Source organism: Panulirus ornatus, unplaced genomic scaffold, assembly GCF_036320965.1.
Source record: "Panulirus ornatus isolate Po-2019 unplaced genomic scaffold, ASM3632096v1 CTG_4539_pilon, whole genome shotgun sequence".
NCBI classification, from domain to species: Eukaryota; Metazoa; Arthropoda; class Malacostraca; order Decapoda; family Palinuridae; genus Panulirus; species Panulirus ornatus.
The window spans coordinates 1-24,557 of NW_027264711.1; the positions used below are offsets into that span (position 1 = coordinate 1).

Genomic DNA, 24,557 nt, shown 5'->3' on the forward strand with positions numbered 1-24,557 from the left:
AAAATATCCTGGCTTCTTAACATTAATGTCTGGAAAGAAATTAAAGAATATGACAAAAGAGGACAACATATGCATGTTTCCAAATACTGCTGCAAAAATGATATAAAAATCATACTAAAGGTTTGTGGGCTATCTCAAAATACTGGAAAATTGAGCAGGACTTTCGGAATATATCCAATGACAGATATAACTGGCTGAGAAATCCTTTCATCTGTACCAATATCAAACCAATCACAACAACAATCACACCTTCAAATCAAAGCACATGGAAATAGCTCTCAACACACTTATGATACACATCAAAGATGAATACTCAAATAGCAAAAAAAACTGTTGTGATCCTCCTACAGTTTTTCAAATTTTACCTCTGTGAAGCAGGATTCTCCAAAAAAAACAAATAAACAAACAAAAAGAGGTGCCATAAATAAAAATTACAAACAAATAAAGAAGAAATGCAAGTGCTTTTGTCCAATTCTACTTAATACAAAAGGTATCTCTAGATCCATTCAAGCTTAAGTGTCTCAATAGCCAAAAAATACATTGATGTAAGTTTCTATTGTATTTGTTTGTGTATTTCATCAAAAGTAATGTTATTACCATACTACTTACATGAGGTAAACAGAGTCGAGAAACCTTCAAGGTTGTATCACTGTTACTGGATTAAAAGGTGTACAAAATCACCAAAGCTCACTCAAAGGAGTTCATCACATCCCAGCTACTAATCCTAGCACGACCTTTGAGCTGCAGGAATTCCATGAAAGTAATCCTTAGCTTAAACAATTAAGAGAAAAAATTCAAAGTACTTATACAGCTGAAATATGAATTACAAACATTCTTAGAATTAAGCACATTTCATGGTTGTAGGTAAATCTGCAAAATCTGCTGCATCAAAAGATTAGGGGAGCATACACTTCCCTTTGGTCCTTATGGATTCCATTTTACTTACACTGTAATTCCATCCATGGTTGTCATATGCCTTCTTGATGCACCTTGAAACAAAGAAATAGGATAGGGGTGCTGCAAAATATGACAAATTTGAGTTCAAAATACCAATGATTCAAAAAGAGTTGAAAACCATTGCTCTATACAATCGACCTACCTCACACCATATATTTCAATTCCAACACATCTACCTTCACCCTATCCTTTGCTTTAAGGTCTTAAGATTCACATCCATAGAACATCACTGGATACCACTCCTCGAAACATAATTACCTTTTCTCAACAATGATCTCTCCTTCCACTTGCTCCTTAAACCTCTCAAGACCTTGGTCCCCTCCACCATCCTATAAATTGTTTCCATTGCTGTGCCCTCTCCTTTGTACTTAAACCACTCTACTTCAAACTGAAACTTGAATCATCTCATCTCACTTATATCACAGAGATTTCAGTCTGTTGAGTATTTCCGTTTAGGTGAGTGGAAGAGTGATGACTGAGAGGATAGTGGCATGCACAGATCATATGACTGGAGAAGAGCAATGTGCTTAAGGAGTGGTAGAGGATGTATGGACCACATAATTATTGCTTTTAAGAATCTGCATGAGAAATACTTGAAAATGGAATCTTATGTGGCACATATGGACCTGAAAACAGCATATGTTAGGGTCGACAAAGATGACTGCAAGTGTTACAAATATATGATAGGGGGAAAAGTTACTAAATGCAGTAGAGTTTTTAACAAAAAGAGCAAGGTATGCATAGAAAAAAGAAGGGAGAAGGATGAGTAATTCCATGTGAAGATGGGTCTGCATAAAGGTTGTATGAAGGTATCTTGGCTGTTTAATATGTTCATGGATGGGTTATGAGGGAGATAATGCAAGGATGCAGCAAGGAGCAGGTTCAAAATATGTAGGGGATGGGGAGGCTCAGGAGATGAGTCAACTTCTGTTTCCTTATGACATGGCTTTAGTACCAAACTCCAAAGAAAATCCAAAAAGTGACATAGCTTGGATAGTGTACGAAAGAAGGAAGCTGTGATTTACAGTGAACAATATTAAGGTAAAATAATAATACTGTACCATTACTATCATCATCATATTACAATTACATATCTTCATAAAACACTGCAGCCAAACCCTAATGACAGAAGAATAAATCATGTCAAGGGCATAGCAATATTGAATGTTCTTTTCTCAGATGAGCAGAGAACATCAAACAAAAGCAAGATCATCTTTAGCAATACAATTATGAAACAGACAGGAGCAAGGAAGAAAGTAAATATACATCCACTAGTGATGAGTCCTGATCTTGTTTCTAAACCAATAAACACCTGAATTAGACTCATATTTAAATGACATCTTAAGAACTGAACTCAAGTTCATTCAAATCTCAGTTTTACTAATAAAAACATAAAATTTAAGATTTTCCTATAACTATAAACTGTTACCTTACTTTGTATACCAAGCAGGTATGAAAGATTCAATATTCCAATAAAATATTAAAAACATATATAAAAACTTTCATACATAAAATGATAACATGTTAGCATCCACTTCAAACAGAAGTGGACAATAATACTAAAACTGTAGAACAGCTTTTAAAGACTTTATAATGACCTTCAATGACCAAATTAATTTGTCTCACACTCCTAAAACCATGATATTGCTGTAATTAACCTATGAACATTATCTTCAACATGCCCCAAATTCTAGAATAAAGTTTGCAGACTCATTCTCAAATAGTTGCCACTGCACTATCAATGATTTAAAATTTTCCTATAACTATAAACTGTTACCTTACTTTATATACAAAACAGGTATGAAAGAGTCAATATTCCAATAACATATTAAAAACAAATACAAAAACTTTCATACATAAAATGATAACATGTTAGCATCCACTTCAAACAGAAGTGGACAATAATACTAAAACTGTAGAACAGCTTTTAAAGACTTTAAAATGACCTTCAATGACCAAATAAATTTGTCTCACACTCCTAAAACCATGATATTGCTGTAATCAACCTATGAACATTATCTTCAACATGCCCCAAATTCTAGAATAAAGTTTGCAGACTCATTCTCAAATAGTTGCCACTGCACTATCAATGATTTATAAAAAAATAAAAGCAAAATTTGTCTTATCAACTTTTTACTTAAACAATCTACAACACCTGACAGCCAGCTTATCAATATTTTCAGAATCTTACTAATGGACTTAATCAACAGGCAAGTAATGCTCCTCCATTATAAGTGGTACCAAACTGATCTTAGATTCCTGTTTATAATCCCTAATAAAAAGAATGACAAATAAAATAAGGAAAGATATTCCACTAATGATTATCACTATTAGGAGGGGAAAACAGAATGGTTGTGCATGAAAAGGCCAGCTGTCATAATCAAAGAACAAAGTTCTAATCATAGTGCTACAAAATTATGCCAGGTTAAAGCATAACCTTAAGAAACTTCACTCTGACCAGCTGGTTACTAAACTAACTTAATTTTCTCATTAACCAGCTTCTGTCATGCCCAATGGACATGAACATGAAAGTACAATTCAACATTAAAACTCAAGTTTCATTCAATTCTCCACATCATTAATAATATATATGAACCTGATGTCTAATCCCATCCTACAACACTATCCAATGACAGCTGAGGCTCATTGGTAAAGATAAAAAATGGCAGTCATATTCAACATATTCTCATTTTGAAACAATAATCAAAAGAAAAAAAAAACTAACTTCTGTTCTTGAAGTGATGGAATGATAAAAGAAGATATTGAAACTTCAAGATAATGCAAGAAATACTTTTAACCAATATTGCCTCCCAGAGTTTCAAGCAAAATGCATGCTCAATTTTTTTTTTGATGCTTTTTTACTACATCCTTCTAACATATGCAGTTACCTATACATGCATTAACTGTATAAAGCTTAAACTTCACACAGGGAGTGGACGAGCATAGTAATATCATTTTCAGACTGCACGAGATTTGAATAGAATTGCTAAATACACTCATAAATCACACAACAAAATGTGATTCCTATCAGAAGTTAGCAACACATCAGGTGATTCCTGCAGCATCAAGCTTAGGATCACTAAGAGGACTGATGACAATATGTATCTTCAAGGAATCACATGGCTCATGAAGGTACCTCTTCCTTTCCTGTTGGGCAAAGAAATATTACAGTACTGAAAGAAAACTAAGAAGTTAAATTTTGAAAAAATGAAAGGCTCTTTTCTAAGTAAATGATCACTAAACTTCAGCTTTTGTGATACCACAAGATGGCTGTCAACCATCATATTACACCTAATTTCTATCTATAGTAAATATGCAAATGAGGCCATTTCTTGGTCTGTTCCTGGTGCTATCTTGCTAAATCATGAAATGAGAAGCATTACCCTAGCAACTCTTTCTCTAAAGGAGTCCTGATGTTACCCACGACCTAGTTCCACAAGTTCCTGCAGCCAATGGATGCACTATTTCTAGTACTTCCATTTTATCTCATAACTACCACTCTATCATCAAATATATTCAACAATCATTCAAAGCATTCACTCTATCTCCTCTTTACCTCATTATTACAACATCCCCATCTGCCCCCTTCATTGATCTTCCCATTCGTTCTCTTGGTTTTTACATCAAATGTTCAAGTCCTTACTTTTCTAAGTTTATTCAATTCTGTATATCAGACGAACTTGACAAACTTGTGATTTACTTCACTAGTTAAGTGTTTTTGAGACTCTGGTATGCAGTTGTATATTTCAATGGCAGTTTGGCAACTAGAAACCCTCCCCTCCTTGTATTTTAACTTTCTAAAAGGGGAAACAGAAGAAGGAGTCACGCGGGGAGTGCTCATCCTCCTCGAAGGCTCAGATTGGGGTGTCTAAAGGTGTGTGGATGTAACCAAGATGAGAAGAAAGGAGGGATAGGTAGCATGTTTGAGGAAAGGAACCTGGATGTTTTGGCTCTGAGTGAAACGAAGCTAAAGGGTAAAGGGGAAGAGTGGTTTGGGAATGTCTTGGGAGTAAAGTAAGGGGTTAGTGAGAGGACAAGAGCAAGGGAAGGAGTAGCACTACTCCTGAAACAGGAGTGATGGGAGTATGTGATGGAGTGTAAGAAAGTAAACTCTAGATGGATATGGTTAAGCCGAAAGTGGATAGGGAGATATGGGTGATTATTGGTGCATATGCACCTGGGCATAAGAAGAAAGATCATGAGAGGCAAGTGTTTTGGGAGCAGCTGAATGAGTGTGTTAGTAGTTTTGATGTACATGACTGCATTATAGTGATGGGTGATTTGAATGCAAAGGTGAGTAATGTGGCTGTTGAGGGAATAATTGGTATACATGGGATGTTCAGTGTTGTAGATGGAAATGGTGAAGAGCTTGTAGATTTATGTGCTGAAAAAGGACTGGTGATTGGGAACACCAGGTTTAAAAAGAGAGATATACATAAGTATACGTATGTAAGTAGGAGAGATGGCCAGACAGGGTTATTGGATTACATGAAAATTGATAGACGCATGAAAGAGAGACTTTTGAGTGTTAATATGCTGAGAGGTGCAACTGGAGAGATGTCTGATCATTATCTTGTAGAGGTGAAAGTGAAGATTTGTAGACGTTTTCAGAAAACAAGAGAGAAGGTTGGGGTGAAGAGAGTGGTGAGAGTAAGTGAGCTTGGGAAGGAGATTTGTGTGAGGAAGTACCAGGAGAGACTCAGTACAGAATGGGAAAAGGTGAGAACAAAGGACATAAGGGGAGTGGGAGAGGAATGGGATGTATTTAGGGAAGCAGTGACGGCTTGCGCAAAAGATGCTTGTGGCATGAGAAGCGTGGGAGGTGGGCAGATTAGAAAGGGTAGTGAGTGGTGGGATGAAGAAGTAAGATTGTTAGTGAAAGAGAAGACAGAGACATTTGGATGATATTTCCAGGGAAATAATGCAAATGACTGGGAGATGTATAAAAGAAAGAGGCAGGAGGTCAAGAGAAAGGTGCAAGAGGCAAAAAAAGAGGGCAAATGAGAGCTGGGGTGAGAGAGTATCATTAAATTTTAGGGAGAATAAAACAATGTTTTGGAAGGAGGTAAATAAAGTGCATAAGACAAGGGAACAAATGGGAACTTCAGTGAAGGGGGAAAATGGGGAGGTGATAACAAGTAGTGGTGATGTGAGGAGATGGAGTGAGTATTTTGAAGGTTTGTTGAATGTGTTTGATGATAGAGTGGCATATATAGGGTGTTTTGGTCGAGGTGGTGTGCAAAGCAAGAGTGTAAGGGAAAATGATTTGGTAAACAGAGAAGAGGTAGTAAAAGCTTTGCGGAAGATGAAAGCCGGCAAGGCAGCGGGTTTGGATGGAATTGCTGTGGAATTTATTAAAAAAGGGAGTGACTGTATTGTTGACTGGTTGGTAAGGTTATTCAATGTATGTATGACTCATGGTGAGGTGCCTGAGGACTGGCGGAATGCTTGCATTGTGCCAATGTACAAAGGCAAAAGGGATAAGAATTGATTGATTGAGAGGGTGAAGGCATGTACAGGCATGTACAGAGCATCAGATTGGGGAAGAGCAGTGTGGCTTCAGAAGTGGTAAAGGATGTGTGGATCATTAGGTAGGAGCCTTAGCAAACACTGTGCTAGACTTGCCCTCTGCCAGTGGCCTGTCAAGGGTGAAGCACCAAAGGCTAAGAAGCGGCACTGGAGTACAACAGTTATGTGGACTCTATTGCTATGGCCATCCCCTTGAGGGAGTTCCAGAAGGAAAAATGCATGAGATACAGAAAAAAAATAGAGAGAATCTTAATTCTTGTTCGCTCTCTTTACTGCTTCTGTGTACTGCTTACTTGACTTTACATCACCAGAAATTATCATTCTCAAGTATTTTTCCTCATAAACCTTTTGCAATTCAACAGAATTCATGCCGCAGCATTTTTCTTTTCTTTTTGTAACCAAAATGTAAAGTTTTGCACTTACTGATATCAAAATTCATTTGCCACCTATGATCTTTATCCATCAGTTTATCTATTTCAGTTTGATGTCAAAGATGTTCTAATTCAGTTGAAGATTTATTTCTCAGCTTTGTAGCATCTGCAAATTTTCATATCTTACATTGTAGCCCATTGTCAATAATATTAATATATATGGAGAGAGGAATAAGTATGCAGTCTGTTGTCGATGAGAGGGCTTGGGAAGTGAGTCAGTTGTTGTTCGCTGATGATGCAGTGCTGGTGGCTGATTCGGGTGAGAAACTGCAAAAGTTGGTGACTGAGTTTGGTGAAATGTGTGAAAGAAGAAAGTTGAGAGTAAATGTGAATAAGAGCAAGGTTATTAGGTTCAGTGGGGTTGAGGGAAAAGTTAATGGGAGGTAAGTTCAAAAGGAGAAAAACTGGAGGAAGTGAAGTGTTTTAGATATCTGGGAGTGGATTTAGCAGCAGATAGAACCATGGAGGCGGAAGTGAGTCACAGGGTGGGGGAGGGGTAAAGGTTCTAGGAGCTTTGAAGAATATGTGGAAGGTGAGAATGTTATCTGAGAGAGCAAAAAATGGGTATGTTTGAAGGAATAGTGGTTCCAACAATGTTATATGGTTGCAAGGCATGGGCTATAGATAAGGTTGTGCGGATGAGTGTGGATGTGTGGAAATAAAATATTTGAGGAAAACATGTGGTGTGAGGTGGTTTGATCGAGTAAGTAATGAAAGGGTAAGAGAGATGTGTGGTAATAAAAAGAGTGTGGTTGAGAGAGCAGAAGAGGGTGTATTGAAATGGTTTGGTCACATGGAGAGAATGAGTTAGGAAAGATTGGCAAAGAGGATACATGTGTCAGAGGTGGAGGGAATGAGGAGAAGCAGGAGACCAAATTGAACATGGAAGGAGGGAAGGAAAAAGATTTTGAACGATCGGGGCCTGAATATACAAGAGGGTGAAAGGGGTGCAAGGAATAGAGTGAATTGGAACGATGTGGTAAACAGGGGTTGACGTGCTGCAATAGCTTGAACCAGGGCATGTGAAGCGTCTGGGGTAAACTATGGAAAGTTTTGTGGGGCCTGGATGTGGAGAGGGAGCTGTAAATTCAGTGCATTACACATGACTGCTAGAGACTGAGTAAGAACAAATGTGCCCTTGCAGTCTTTTCCTAGCATTACCTCATGCGTGTGCAGGGGGAGGGGGTGCCATTTCACGTGTGGTGGGGTGGCGACAGGAATGGAAGAAGGCAGCAAGTATGGATATGTACATGTGTATATATGTATATGTCTGTGTATGTATATGTATGTGTACATTGAAATGTATAGGTATGTATATGTGCGTGTGTGGGCGTTTATGTACATATGTATTGGAAAGGATCACAATTTTGTGTATGTGGGTGTGTTGGGCCATTCTTACATCTGTTTCCATGCGCTACCTCACTAACGCGGAAGACAGCGGGTAAGCATAATAAATATATATGATAACGAGAAAGAGAACTGGTTCTAGGACTGATCCCTCCGGCACACCACTTTCTACATCTAAGCATTCTGAGGCTTGACCATTAACCACAATTCTTTGTTTACAGCCAGTTAACCAATTCCCTAAACACCAAAATACAACACCATCAATACCATGAGACTTAACTTTTGTGAGGACCCTTTGATGTACAACTTCATCAAATTCATTCTACAGATCTAAACAGATAACATCAACTTCTGTACTTTAATCATGTGCGTTTATATCATCACAAAACAAATCAAACAATTTATCAGATGTTTAAATCAATCAAAAACCAATTTTTTCTCAGATGATTTCTGTAAGTTTATCAACTACAGTCATGAAGATAACTGAACCAACAACTTCTAGGAACTGACTTATTACCTTCTCTGAATATCATTTACATATTGGCAAACTCTCATTCCTGTGGAACTTTCCCGATGGCAAGTGATATATTCAAAAGAGCAATCAAGGGCTGAATTATCTCATTTTTTGCATCTTTATTGTCCATGGATAAAACTTATCAATAACTGCCAATTTGTTTACTTTATTCTGCTTATTACAGCGGGTACATCTTCAACTTTTATGTCAATATGTTACAAAACATTCTCCTCTATTGCCAATAAAACTGTGTTTATAAATACAGATGCAAAAATTTCACTTAAGATTTTTGCCATACCTTTGTTGTCTTGAACCAAGTCATCATTTCCTAAGATCAATAGTAAAACTAACTGGGTAATCACTCTCTTGCTTCAAACGTAAAACTCCTGTGGGTTTCTTTTTTCTACTGTTTCTGGCATATGTGCTTCATACTGATGTTTACTTTTTCATATAAAAAGAATCCTTAGTGTTTTCATAAAAATGTACCTAATCTACTCTATCATGTTGGCTACTGGTCTCTCAATATGAATTTCTTACACAATGGCCAATTCTTTATTCTATCTTTCCACAACCTTGGCTTCAATTGGAAAAGGACCCTCTACTACACATTGGCACATGTGTTCCCTCTTCTTCTTTGGAAGTTTTACTGATGCTTTTTTAACCTATGTTCATATTGTTTTCATAAATGATAACATACCAGATCTGCCTGTCGAGAGCAATGCAAAGGTCCTGAAATTCTGCAAGCCTAAAATCTGATATCTTTTCCTGACTGTCATGTTGATTAACATTACATGCAGAGTTTGAAGTCACTTTTAATATCAAAATCTTTCAGAGCTCATTTGTATCAAAAGTTTCTCAAACTTTAAAAATATATACAAGATCCCCATTAGTAGTTAGAGCAAAATCTAACATGTTCCCATCATAAGCTGGTTTCTCAACTAATTGGAGTAGGGTACTATCATGCAAATTTACATTCGGTCCATGCATAGAACTACTGGGAATATTTTTTTTTTTTTTTTTTTGCTTTGTCGCTGTCTCCCGCGTTTGCGAGGTAGCGCAAGGAAACAGACGAAAGAAATGGCCCAACCCACCCCCATACACATGTATATACATATGTCCACACACGCAAATATACATACCTACACAACTTTCCATGGTTTACCCCAGACGCTTCACATGCCTTGATTCAATCCACTGACAGCACGTCAACCCCGGTATACCACATTGCTCCAATTCACTCTATTCCTTGCCCTCCTTTCACCCTCCTGCATGTTCAGGCCCCGATCACTCAAAATCTTTTTTCACTCCATCTTTCCACCTCCAATTTGGTCTCCCTCTTCTCCTCGTTCCCTCCACCTCCGACACATATATCCTCTTGGTCAATCTTTCCTCACTCATTCTCTCCATGTGCCCAAACCATTTCAAAACACCCTTTTCTGCTCTCTCAACCACGCTCTTTTTATTTCCACACATCTCTCTTACCCTTACGTTACTTACTCGATCAAACCACCTCACACCACACATTGTCCTCAAACACCTCATTTCCAGCACATCCATCCTCCCGCGCACAACTCTATCCATAGCCCACGCCTCGCAACCATACAACATTGTTGGAACCACTATTCCTTCAAACATACCCATTTTTGCTTTCCAAGATAATGTTCTCGACTTCCACACATTCTTCAAGGCTCCCAGAATTTTCGCCCCCTCCCCCACCCTATGATCCACTTCCGCTTCCATGGTTCCATCCGCTGCCAGATCCACTCCCAGATATCTAAAACACTTCACTTCCTCCAGTTTTTCTCCATTCAAACTCACCTCCCAATTGACTTGACCCTCAACCCTACTGTACCTAATAACCTTGCTCTTATTCACATTTACTCTTAACTTTCTTCTTTCACACACTTTACCAAACTCAGTCACCAGCTTCTGCAGTTTCTCACATGAATCAGCCACCAGCGCTGTATCATCAGCGAACAACAACTGACTCACTTCCCAAGCTCTCTCATCCACAACAGACTTCATACTTGCCCCTCTTTCCAAAACTCTTGCATTCACCTCCCTAACAACCCCATCCATAAACAAATTAAACAGCCATGGAGACATCACACACCCCTACCACAAACCTACATTCACTGAGAACCAATCACTTTCCTCTCTTCCTACACGTACACATGCCTTACATCCTCGATAAAAACTTTTCACTGCTTCTAACAACTTGCCTCCCACACCATACATTCTTAATACCTTCCACAGAGCATCTCTATCAACTCTATCATATGCCTTCTCCACATCCATAAATGCTACATACAAATCCATTTGCTTTTCTAAGTATTTCTCACATACATTCTTCAAAGCAAACACCTGATCCACACATCCTCTACCACTTCTGAAACCACACTGCTCTTCCCCAATCTGATGCTCTGTACATGCCTTCACCCTCTCAATCAATACCCTCCCATATAATTTACCAGGAATACTCAACAAACTTATACCTCTGTAATTTGAGCACTCACTCTTATCCCCTTTGCCTTTGTACAATGGCACTATGCACGCATTCCGCCAATCCTCAGGCACCTCACCATGAGTCATACATACATTAAATAACCTTAACAACCAATCAACAATACAGTCACCACCTTTTTTAATATTACCCTATTTAAATACCAGTATTCTTAAAATCTCCAACCATGATAGAATTGCATTCATTACAAATTACTGCTGCCTGATCACAGAGTCAATGCTCACTGATCATATACTTGAGGAAGAACATTTGCACTACATTAAAGCTTGAGACTATCTTTAAAAGTTTCCAACATGCAAAACATGCCCTCAAACAATGGGCTAAATGAATGAGAATTTCCCATAGGGATGCATCTAAAGTATGCTGCCAGCATCATTTCTGAGCCCCTTTCAGTTGTTATATATTCACAATTTTCTCAATTTCTGTTCATTCCATATAAATCCTTCAGCTGTAGCAGAAAAAACAACTTTGTCGGTCTAAAAAAGGCTGAAGTATAGTGTGATCTCTATTGGAAAATTTCTTCAAGTATCATAAAATGATCCAACATAAACTGAATGTCACAGAAAGAATATATAGCACTCTTCTATAAAATTACCTGCAAATCTAAGACAACTACATTACAGAGTTTTATGGCTTCCATTATACAAAAAAACATTTATTATGTGTCTAGCTTCCAACTTTTACCATTTTACAATTTGATGTAGAGAGCCACGCAACACAGAAATTTACATTATCTTTTATCTACTGGCTGTCTGTTCTTGCTCATAACCTTACATAGTCTACCCCGAATGATGCCTTGTTCTGCCATTACATCCTTAATCACACACACATAACTCACAATTTTCTGTCTATTTTCCTTTGTGCATGCTTTAATTATAAGCATATTGTATTTATTAGCTACTCTTTTAACAATACCTACCTCCAGTCTGATCATTCCTAATCTAGTTCTTGATTCCCAGTGCTTTTCTGAAAATATCTGCAAAAATATGAAATAAGCAAACCAATCATTTATCCTAGCATTCTGGACTCTTTTCATACCCGAATGTTGTCCAGCAATCTTCTCCATGCTTGTGAATTCTCAGTTACCACTTTTGCTATTATTTTCAGTGTATCCACAATCAGCTAACCTTTCAAACTATTATTTCATCCTCTGTTCCACAAACAGAAAAAATCAAACAAGCATTTCATATTTCAAGCTTTCCAAAATACTCATTTACTCATTTAAATATCACTTTAATACAAAATTATGCCTTTGTTATGCTTAACATTTATCTCTATCAGCCATGCTGTATAAGCTGTTTCCTACATTAATGGCAGGGAGAAACAGAAAAAATCAAGAACTTCATTAGACATTTCTTCAACTCACTTATTACAATAAAGATGCATGAAAAATATGCAATACTCACCGGAGGATCATTTAAGCTGTCAAAAGGGAGAATATCATCCAGATTTAGGAGATTATCATCTGTTGAAAAAATGTACTTTGTGGATACCACATTAACAACGTACTCAATACCCTCTTGCACAGCAAAAACTAACACTGCTATTCGGACACGAGCATATTCAACATCTTTTGCTGTAACTGCAAGTCTCACTGTTCTCAAAACTGCTTCTGGAACCTCAACAGTTCCTTGCCATACAATGAGGTAAAACTTTCTGAACCAGACACCCTGTAAGAAGAATGTAAACAAAAAATACATTAAACTGAGAGAATATCAAAAAACTACAGGGCGCAAATCTCAGTAGAATTTGTTGTAAGATTTACTTGTTGCTCAACATAACTGGAAAGCAAAAGAAGAGTTAACTATTTCAATGATATAAACAGGAAAATGAATAGTATATATAAATCTACCACAGTTCCATGCATCATAAAAGTACATTTTTCGTCAAGGTATGTCAGATATCTTACCTTTGGGTAAAGTTCTACGATCCATTCTAATTGTGTATCACAATCAAGTTCAGAAGCTGAAGCTGGGGTGGAAAAAACAAGGGTTCGAGTATGGTATGCTGGAAGACCTGGAAGGTTGTCAACAGTGAGACTAGCACTCCACTGTTCGGCAGTGTAGAGCCTCGGGGTAAATAAAAGGCAATTAGACGGTTCCGGATCCAAAATTATCTCCCTGACACGCTCCCACTGACCTGAAAAAATTTTTGTAATGGCAAATTATAAACATAGAAAATGTAATTTAGCAAGAAGGATAAAGCAATCTAATTCAATGTGTGAAATGAAAGAGCAACAAAAACACTTCTAATATCCACAAAAGTTAAAATGAGAATTAGCAATTCCTAATCAAAGCAGTCCAGTAGGATAATAAAAAAGATGGGAAAACATTTGCTAACCTGTGGTAACAGAGATATCAGTCTCTAATTTCACACTATGGCAACATTTACATTAGACTAACTTCAAACTTTGGCAAAATGTACATCAGACACATAATTTCAATATCTTAGAATCTATTAAGCATTAGATTACCCAGTAAATATGAAAGTACCATCAACTGAAGAAATTAGTGAAAGTGAGTAAACTTATGCAGAATATCTAAGGAGATGTGAAAATGTATAATTATCAAGGATTCTGTGCCTTTCTTTCCAAAGAAGATTCCATTACAAACAACTGCACCAAATAGCACAATAGCACCTACTTTATGAAACAAATCTCTTAATGGGGAGTGATGTTACCAATATTACTGGCCTCAATATGATGGCTAATTCTGCTATGGATATAACAGAGTAAGCTCAATCTCGAAGTAAATCTACTTCCAAATGTGAATTTCCCTGAAGCCACTAACAAAATATGTTGCTTAAATTAGTGTGCTATTCTAGACACAACTTCTTGGGCAATGCTCAAGAGATGCAAGATCTGTGAGGAGGCAGTGTTTCCTAGTCATAATGACATGGGTTTATATTTAGGAATATATGCATATATATGTCTACGTATATGTATGTATATGCTGAAATGTATAGGTATGTGTATGTGCACGTGTGGGCGTTTATGTATAAACATGTGTATGTGAGTGGGTTGGGCCATTCTTTCATCTGTTTCCTTGTACTACCTCACTAAAAGCGGGAGACAGCAATTAAGTATAATAAAAAAGAATATAAAAAGATTCTCTTGTTCCTAAGAATTGTTTTTTCTAGCTGCTATGTTAGGGAAGTGGTAGAAGCTGCATAAGATGATATATTTTTCTGTCAAAACAAGAATATTTCCCATGATTTCTATGCATATCATAGAACACAACTAAAGTAAGTGTGTGTGTGTGTGTGTGTGTGTGTGTGTGTGTGTGTGTGTGTGTGTGTGTGTGTGCATAAACCCTCCCCTCCTTGTATTTCAATTTCTAAAAGTTGGAACATAAGTAGCTAAGCAAGGAGTGCTCATCCTCTGCAAAAGCTCAAGCTGAAGTGCTGATTGTGTATGGATATAACCAAGATGAGAAGAAAGGAGAAATAGGCAGTATGTTTGGGAAGAATCTGGATCATACAGCTCTGAATGAAACAAAGCTAGAGGGGAAGGAAGAGTGGTTTGGGAATCTCTCTAGAGGGTCAAGGTTTAGTGTGAGGGCAAGAGCTAATACATATAACAGCTAGAGAATGTATGAGCAAATTAGACCTTTTCCCTGTTCTTTTCTTTCATCCTCATTTGTTGTTTCCTGTGATAGCAAAGTAGTGCCATGAAAAAACAAAGAAAAGGCCTCATCTGTCCATATCTACTTTCTATCTGTCACGTATAATGCACCAAACCCACAGCCCTGTATTGACAACCAGGCTCCACGGATCTTCCATTGGTTTCCCTCTGCTTCTTTACAAGTCCTGGTTCAATCCACTGACAGCATGCCACCTTCTGCATATTACATTGCTCCAATTCAGCTCATCCTGTGCATGCCTTTCATCCTCCTGCATGTTCAGGTACTAAGCACTCAAAAATCTTCACTCCATCCTTCCACCTCCAATTTGGTATCCCTTTCTCCTTGTCTCCTCCACTTCTGACATGTATATCCTCTTTGTCAATTTCTTCTCACAAATTTTCTCCACATGTTCGAACCATTTCAGCACTCTCTCCTGTTCTCTCAACCCTACTCTTATTACCCTGCCTCTCCCTTATCCTATCACACCCTCCTCTGCTCTCTCAACCAAACTCTTTGTTACCAAAACTCTCTTTTATCCCATCATTATGTACTTAATCAAGCCTTGGCACCCTTCAAATTGTTCTTAAACATTTCCTTTCCATCACATCCATCCTTTCTGTACATTCTTATCTACAACTCATGCCTTGTATCCATACAACATTGTAAAGACTATCATACCTTCAAACATACAAATTTTAGACCTCTGAGATGGAGACTTCTCTTTCTACACATTTCCACATGCTCCCAGAACTTTCATCCCCTCACCCACCCTATGACTCATCTCATTTTTCATGGCTCCATTCATTGCCACATCCACTCCAGGTCCCTAAAACACTTCACTTTCTCAGTTTTTCTCCATTCACAGCCATAACCCAATTAACTTTTTTTCTCCATTCACAGCAATACCCTAATCAACTTGTTTTTCTCCATTCACAGCCATACCCCAATTAACTTGTCTCTTTGCAAAATCAAACCTAATAACTTTGCTTTTATTCATACTTACTCTCAACATTTTCCTTCCAGACTCACATAAAAATAATTCATATTCATATTCAGCTCATGCAAAGATCATCCACAAAATTATCTTGGCACTAATCAGGCAAAAAATGTACGCTCTGAAGTTTGAAGAACCTTTTATTTCCAAGGCAATGTCCCAGGAGCAATGAAATATTGTATCTCTTGGATACTTATGGGCTCAGAACCTTCTAATACCCTGTTGAATCAGTGAAGTAGTGCTAGCTTTTCCCATCCATTCCTATCCACCCACCTGTGGTAGTGGCAGCTAAATCATTTTGGGCCTGCCTTCAACTGTTCAGAGACTGCCATAGTGATGATGTCACTGACCCACTTGCCCCTGGGGACTGACCTGATCAGCAGCTCTGATTCCACAGAATGCAGACATCAACCTGAAAGCGGTCACCGTCGGTAAAGAGAAAGACTTTTGAAAAAAGATAGGGGAAAGCAGGGCACGGCAAGAAAAGCAAGAAAATTTCTCTTGGGATATTGCCTTACAAAGAAGAGGTTCTTCAAACTCTCAAACCTACATGTCTCTCATCTGCTGGTTTGACCTGAATAGCATACCTGCATGAAGGGGGGAAGGCATATAAAAAAGATCTTTCAGGTCAGAAGACACTAGATTAAACAAGTGCAGTACAGTACTTATAAATGTGCAGCTTACAAAAAGGGAGTAAAAGTTTTATCTTTAACGTAGCCAAAAGGCAACACTCATTGCTAGTTAAAGATATCAGTTCTCATGTTTTCAGGATAATTTGTTCTAGTGATCTTCATTATTATCATTATCATTATTAGCGACGGGAATGGATGAAGACAGCAAGTATGGCTGATTCATGTGAGAAACTGCAGAAGCTGGTGAATGAGTTTGGTAAAGTGTGTGAAAGAAGAAAGTTAAGAGTAAATGTGAATAAGAGCAAGGTTATTAGGTACAGTAGGGTTGAGGGTCAAGTCAATTGGGAGGTAAGTTTGAATGGAGAAAAACTGGAGGAAGTAAAGTGTTTTAGATATCTGGGAGTGGATCTGGCAGCGGATGAAACCATGGAAGCGGAAGTGAATCATAGGGTGGGGGAGGGGGCAAAAATCCTGGGAGCCTTGAAGAATGTGTGGAAGTCGAGAACATTATCTCGGAAAGCAAAAATGGCTATGTTTGAAGGAATAGTGGTTCCAACAATGTTGTATGGTTGCGAGGCGTGGGCTATGGATAGAGTTGTGCGCAGGAGGGTGGATGTACTGGAAATGAGATGTTAGAGGACAATATGTGGTGTGAGGTGGTTTGATTGAGTAAGTAATGTAAGGGTAAGAGAGATGTGTGGAAATAAAAAGAGAGTGGTTGAGAGAGCAGAAGAGGGTGTTTTCAAATGGTTTGGGCACATGGAGAAAATGAGTGAGGAAAGATTGACCAAGAGGAATTTATTAAAAAAGGGGGTGACTGTATTACTGACTGGTTGGTAAGGTTATTTAATGTATGTATGACTCATGGTGAGGTGCCTGAGGATTGGTGGAATGCGTGCATAGTGCCATTGTACAAAGGCAAAGGGGATAAGAGTGAGTGCTCAAATTACAGAGGTATAAGTTTGTTGAGTATTCCTGGTAAATTACATGGGAGGGTATTGATTGAGAGGGTGAAGGCATGTACAGAGCATCAGATTGGGGAAGAGTAGTGTGGTTTCAGAAGTGGTAGAGGATGTGTGGATCAGGTGTTTGCTTTGAAGAATGTATGTGAGAAATACTTAGAAAAGCAAATGGATTTGTATGTAGCATTTATGGATCTGGAGAAGGCATATGATAGAGTTGATAGAGATGCTCTGTGGAAGGTATTAAGAATATATGGTGTGGGAGGCAAGTTGTTAGAAGCAGTGAAAAGTTTTTATCGAGGATGTAAGGCATGTGTACGTGTAGGAAGAGAGGAAAGTGATTGGTTCTCAGTGAATGTAGGTTTGCGGTAGGGGTGTGTGATGTCTCCATGGCTGTTTAATTTGTTTATGGATGGGGTTGTTAGGGAGGTGAATGCAAGAGTTTTGGAAAGAGGGGCAAGTATGAAGTCTGTTGGGGATGAGAGAGCTTGGGAAGTAAGTCAGTTGTTGTTCGCTGATGATACAGCGCTGGTGGCTGATTCATGTGAGAAACTGCAGAAGCTGGTGACTGAGTTTGGTAAAGTGTGTGAAAGAAGAAAGTTAAGAGTAAATGTGAATAAGAGCAAGGTTATTAGGTACAGTAGGGTTGAGGGTCAAGTCAATTGGGAGGTAAGTTTGAATGGAGAAAAACTGGAGGAAGTAAAGTGTTTTAGATATCTGGGAGTGGATCTGGCAGCGGATGGAACCATGGAAGCGGAAGTGAATCATAGGGTGGGGGAGAGGGCGAAAATCGTGGGAGCCTTGAAGAATGTGCGAAAGTCGAGAACATTATCTCGGAAAGCAAAAATGGCTATGTTTGAAGGAATAGTGGTTCCAACAATGTTGTATGGTTGCGAGGCATGGGCTATGGATAGAGTTGTGCGCAGGAGGGTGGATGTGCTGGAAATGAGATGTTTGAGGACAATGTGTGGTGTGAGGTGGTTTGATCGAGTAAGTAATGTAAGGGTAAGAGAGATGTGTGGAAATAAAAAGAGCGTGGTTGAGAGAGCAGAAGAGGGTGTTTTGAAATGGTTTGGGCACATGGAGAGAATGAATGAGGAAAGATTGACCAAGAGGATATATATGTCGGAGGTGGAGGGAACGAGGAGAAGTGGGAGACCAAATTGGAGGTGGAAAGATGGAGTGAAAAAGATTTTGAGTGATCGGGGCCTGAACATGCAGGAGGGTGAAAGGAGGGCAAGGAATAGAGTGAATTGGATCGATGTGGTATACCGGGGTAGACGTGCTGTCAGTGGATTGAATCAGGGCATGTGAAGCGTCTGGGGTAAACCATGGAAAGTTCTGTGGGGCCTGGATGTGGAAAGGGAGCTGTGGTTTCGGGCATTATTACATGACAGCTAGAGACTGAGTGTGAACGAATGGGGCCTTTGTTGCCTTTTCCTAGCGCTACCTCGCACACATGAGGGGGGAGGGGGATGTTATTCCATGTGTGGCGAGGTGGCGATGGGAATGAATAAAGGCAGCGTGAATTGTGTGCATGTGTATATATGTATGAGTCTGTGCGTGTATATATATGTGTACATTGAGATGTATGGGTATGTATATTTGCGTGTGTGGACGTGTATGTATATACATGTGTATGTTGGTGGGCTGGGCCATTTCTTTCGTCTGTTTCCTTGCGCTACCTCACAAACGCGGGAGACAGCGACAAAGCAAAGTAATAATAATAATAAAAATATTTGTATATGTAGTGTGTGGTGGTTGAGAGAGGAGAAGAGGGTGTATTGAAATGGTCTGGTTACATGGAGAGAACGAGTGAGGTAGCGAAAGCTTTTCAGAAGAAGAAAGCCGGCAAGGTGGCGGGTTTGGATGGTATTGCAGTGGAATTTACGAAAAAAGGGTGTGACTTTGTTACTGATTGGCTGGTAAAGATATTCAATGTATGTATGGTTCATGGTGAAGTGCCTGAGGATTACCGGAATGCATGCATAGTGCCACTGTGCAAAGGTAAAGGGGATAAAGGTGAGTGTTCAAATTACAGAGGTATAAGTTTGTTGAATATTCCTGGGAAATCATATGTGAGAGGATAAAGAGCATCAGATATGGGTAGAGCAGTGTGGTTTCAGAAGTGGTAGAGGATGTGTGGATCAGGTGTTTCCTCTGAAAAATGCAGTGAGAAATACAAAACAGATGGATTTGTATGAAGCATTTATGGATCTGGAGAAGGCATATGATAGAGTTGATAGAGATGCTTTTTGGAAGGTATTAAGAGTATATGGTGTGGTAGGTACATTACTAGAAGTGAAAAGTTCTTATCGAGGATGTAAGGCATGTGAATGAGTAGGATGAGAGGAAACTAATTGGTTCCCAGTGAATGTCGGTTTGCAGCAGGGGTGCGTGATGTCTTCATGGTTGTTTAATTTGTTTATGGATGGGGTGGTTAGGGAGGTGAATGCAAGAGTTTTGGAGAGAGGGACAAGTATGCAGTCTGTTGTGGATGAGAGGGCTTGGGAAGTGAGTCAGTTGTTGTTCGCTGATGATATAGTGCTGATGGCTGATTCGGGAGAGAAATTGTAGAAGTTGGTGACTGAGTTTAGTAAAGTGTGTGAAAGAAGAAAGTTGAGAGTAAATGTGAATAACAGCAAGGTTACTAGGTTCAGTAGGGTTGAGGGACAAGTTGACTGGGAGGCAAGTTTGAATGGAGAAAAACTGGATGAAGTGAAGTGTTTTAGATATTTGGGAGTGGATTTAGCAGCTGATGGAACCATGGAAGCGGTAGTGTCACAGGGTGGGGAAGGGGGTAAAGGTTCTGGGAGTGCTTGAAGAATGTGAGGAAGGCGAGAACGTTATCCTGGAGAGCAAAAATGGGTATGTTTGAAGGAATAGTGGTTCCTACAATGTTGTGTGGCTGCGAGACATGGCCTATAGATAGGGTTGTGGGGAAGAGGGTGGATGTGTTGGAAATGAAACATTTGAGGACAACATGTGGAATGACGTGGTTTGATCGAATAAGTATTGAAAGGGTAAGAGAGATATGTGGAAATAAAAAGAGTGTGGTTGAGAGAGCAGAAGAGGGTGTATTGAAATGGTTTGGTCACATGGAGAGAATGAGTGAGGAAAGATTGACAAAGAGGGTATATATGTCAGAGGTGGAGGGAATGAGGAGAAGTGGGAGACTGAACTGGAGGTGGAAGGATGGAGTGAAAAAGATTTTGAGCAATCGGGGCCTAAACATACAGGAGGGTGAAAGGCGTGCAAGGAATGGAGTGAATTGTAATGATGTGGTATATCGGGTTCAACGTGCTATCAGTGGATTGAACCAGGGCATATGAAGTGTCTGGGATAAACTATGGAAACTTTTGTGGGGTCTGGATGAGGAAAGGGAGCTATGGTTTCGCTGCATTGCACATGACAGGTAGAGACCGAGTTTGAATGAATGTGGCCTTTGTTGTCATTTCCTAGTGCTACCTTGCACACGCAAGGGGGGGGTGCTGTTTCATGTGTGGTGGGGTGGCGATGGAAATGGATGAAGGCAGCAAGTCTCAATATGTACATGTGTATATATGTATATGTCTGTGTATGTATAGGTATGTATACACTGAAATGTACAGCTATGTATATGGGCGTGTGTGGGCGTTTATGCATGTGTATGCAGCTGGGTTGGGCCATTCTTTCGTCTGTTTCCTTGTGCTACCTCACAAATGTGGGAGACAGCAACTAAGTATAATAGATAAATAAATAAATAAATGTGGCCTTTGTTGTCTTTCCCTAGCGCTACCTCATGCACAAGGAGGAGGAGAGGGGTGCCATTTTCATGTGTGGTGAAGGTGGCGGCGGGAATGGATGAAGGCAGTATGTATGACTATGTACGTGTATATATGTATATGTCTGTGTATGTATATGTCTGTATACCTTGAAATGTATAGGTATGTATATATGCATGTGTGGGTGCTTATGTATACACATGCATACGTGGGTGGGTTGGGCCATTCTTTCGTTTGTTTCTTTGTGCTACCTCACTAATGCAGAAGACAGCAACAAAGTACAAAAGAATAAATACATACATAAATAAATACATATCTATTTTTTTCCTATTATTTATTCATCTTATTTTGCTTTGTTGCTGTCTCCCGCGTTAGCGAGGTAGCGCACGGAAATAGACGAAAGAATGGCCCAGCCCACCCACATACACATGTATATACATACACATCCACACACGCAATATATACATACCTATACATCTCAACGTATACATATATATACACACACAGACATATATATATGTATGCACATATACTGTCTGCCTTTATTCATTCCCATCGCCACCCCGCCACACACGAAAATAACCACCCCCTCCCCCACATGTGCGCAAGGTAGTGCTGAGAAAAGACAACAAAGGCCACTTTCGTTCACATTCAGTCTCTAGCTATCATGTAATAATGCACTGAAACCAAAGCTCCCTTTCCACATCCAGGCCCCACAAAACTTTCCATGGTTTACCCCAGACGCTTCACATGCCCTGGTTCAATCCATTGACAGCAAGTCGACCCCGGTATACCACAGCGTTCCAATTCACTCTATTCCTTGCACACCTTTCACCCTCCCGCATGTTCAGGCCCCAATCACTCAAAATCTTTTTCACTCCATCTTTCCACCTCCAATTTGGTCTCCCACTTCTCCTCATTCCCTCCACCTCTGACAAATATATCCTCTTGGTCAGTCTTTCCTCACTCATTCTCTCCATGTTACCAAACCATTTCAACACACCGTCTTCTGCTCTCTCAACCACACTCTTTTTATTACCACACATCTCTCTTACCCTTACATTACTTACTCGATCAAACCACCTCACACCACATATTGTCCTAAAACCTCTCATTTCCAGCACATCCATCCTCCTCTGCAAAACTCTATCTATAGCCCATGCCTCACAAATATATAACATTGTTGGAACCACTATTCCTTCAAACATACCCATTTTTGCTTTCCGAGATAATGTTCTCGACTTCCACACATTCTTCAACGCTCCCAGAACTTTTGCCCCCTCCCCCACCCTATGATTCACTTCCGCTTCCATGGTTCCATCCGCTGCCAGATCCACTCCCAGATATCTAAAACACTTTATTTCCTCCAGTTTTTCTCCATTCAAACTTACCTCCCAATTGACTTGATCCTCAACCCTACTGTACCTAATAACCTTGCTCTTATTCACATTTACTCTCAGCTTTCTTCTGTCACACACTTTACCAAACTCAGTCACCAGCTTCTGCAGTTTCTCACACGAATCAGCCACCAGTGCTGTATCATCAGCGAACAACAACTGACTCACTTCCCAAGCTCTCTCATCCACAACAGACTGCATACTTGCCCCTTTCCAAAACTCTTGCATTCACCTCCCTAACAACCCCATCCACAAACAAATCAAACAGCCATGGAGACATCTCACACCCTTGCCGCAAACCTACATTCACTGAGAACCAATCACTTTCCTCTCTTCCTACACATACACATGCCTTATATTCTCGATAGAAACTTTTCACTGCTTCTAACAACTTGCCTCCCACACCATGTATTCTTAATACCTTCCACAGAGCATCTCTATCAACTTTATCATATGCCTTCTCCAGATCCATAAATGCTACATACAAATCCATTTGCTTTTCTAAGTATTTCTCGCATACATTTTTAAAAGCAAACACCTAATCCACACATCCTCTACCACTTCTGAAACCACACTGCTCTTCCCCAATCTGATGCTCTGTACATGCCTTCACCCTCTCAATCAATACCCTCCCATATAATTTACCAGGAATACTCAACAAACTTATACCTCTGTAATTTGAGCACTCACTCTTATCCCCTTTGCCTTTGTACAATGGCACTATGCAAGCATTCCGCCAATCCTCAGGCACCTTGCCTGTTAAGGGCAAGTCATAAAGGCTAAGAAGTGGCACTGGAGTTCATCAGTCATGGAGACTCTACTGCCATGGCCACTCCCTTGAAGGAGTTTCAGTTGGGGAGAGGCAATCAGAGATAAAGACATATGGATAGACAGAACTTCAGCTATCATGGAGCTAGGCACACCCATATATACCTACAGCTCTCTCTTTCCTATTCTAATTCACTGTGATTCTCCCTTAAACATAATCATTTCCAATGAATTTAAGCTTAATCAATCTGTTAGCATATTTAGATTTACCAAGTGAGCTGTGAAATCAATGCAAATATTTGGAAAATGTACTTGGAAACCTCTGTAAATCCCCTTCTTAAATGAATAACCTTCCAGCAATCTTACTTACCCTGCATATCCCTAAACACAACTCCTACTTTTCTGACCTGTGTGTCTAATTAAACTTTAAACTTTTTACCTACATGATCACCTCTTACTTTCTCTCTATCAACTATGTTTAATACAAAAGTAAATTTTTTTCCTTAGCTTTGTTTTGATGTTAATGAAGAAACTAAGGGCTGGAAAAGGAAAAATTTCAGTTCATTTATGACAGCTGATTCAAGCATCATTACCTGAATGAAATGACATGCCAATTGCCATGCGGGTGACAAAAAATTCCTTATACTTTATGGTAAGTGGCACCAGCAGCAAGTCAGCTAACTGTCTAGGAGTCATCATAGGGAACCGCACATACTTCATCACCTGCAAATTTGTTTTTGAGTTAAAAATACATATGCAATTGTTTTAATATGTCATATTCTAATGTATGACCCTACTAATAACATAGGCTGCAAATAGTGTAGGCCTAGTCAGTTACTGTGAAAACTGATGAAGCATTTACCAAAGCCTAAAAATAATTCATTTTCAAACTCCCTGTAAATGTCACCCTGGAATATCTTACCCATATCTCCAGGTAACATACTTCAACATTCAGATTTGCTGAAAATATACTGCTGATTACTTTTCCAATATTACTTACTTCAGAGTGTGGTAAATACCTTAAAATGATTGCAACAGCCCTTTTACTCTCTTTTCTTTGTACCTCTTTTTGTCTAAGTTTCTTAACTAAGCAGTATTGCTCCATTTGAGAATCC

General features: G+C 39.2%; 1 protein-coding gene across 1 annotated transcript; it reads right to left on the reverse strand.

Annotated features, from left to right (window-relative positions):
• Positions 1-2,018: 2,018 nt before the first annotated feature.
• LOC139748475 (uncharacterized) lies at positions 2,019-24,186 on the reverse strand. The gene is made up of 4 exons (XM_071661556.1): positions 24,036-24,186; positions 13,212-13,441; positions 12,709-12,972; positions 2,019-4,104 (listed from the first exon to the last, which is right to left on the reverse strand). Exons 1-4 carry the CDS (start codon positions 24,160-24,162, stop codon positions 4,003-4,005), a joined length of 723 nt encoding a protein of 240 aa, XP_071517657.1. The 5' UTR covers positions 24,163-24,186; the 3' UTR covers positions 2,019-4,002.
• Positions 24,187-24,557: the final 371 nt, after the last annotated feature.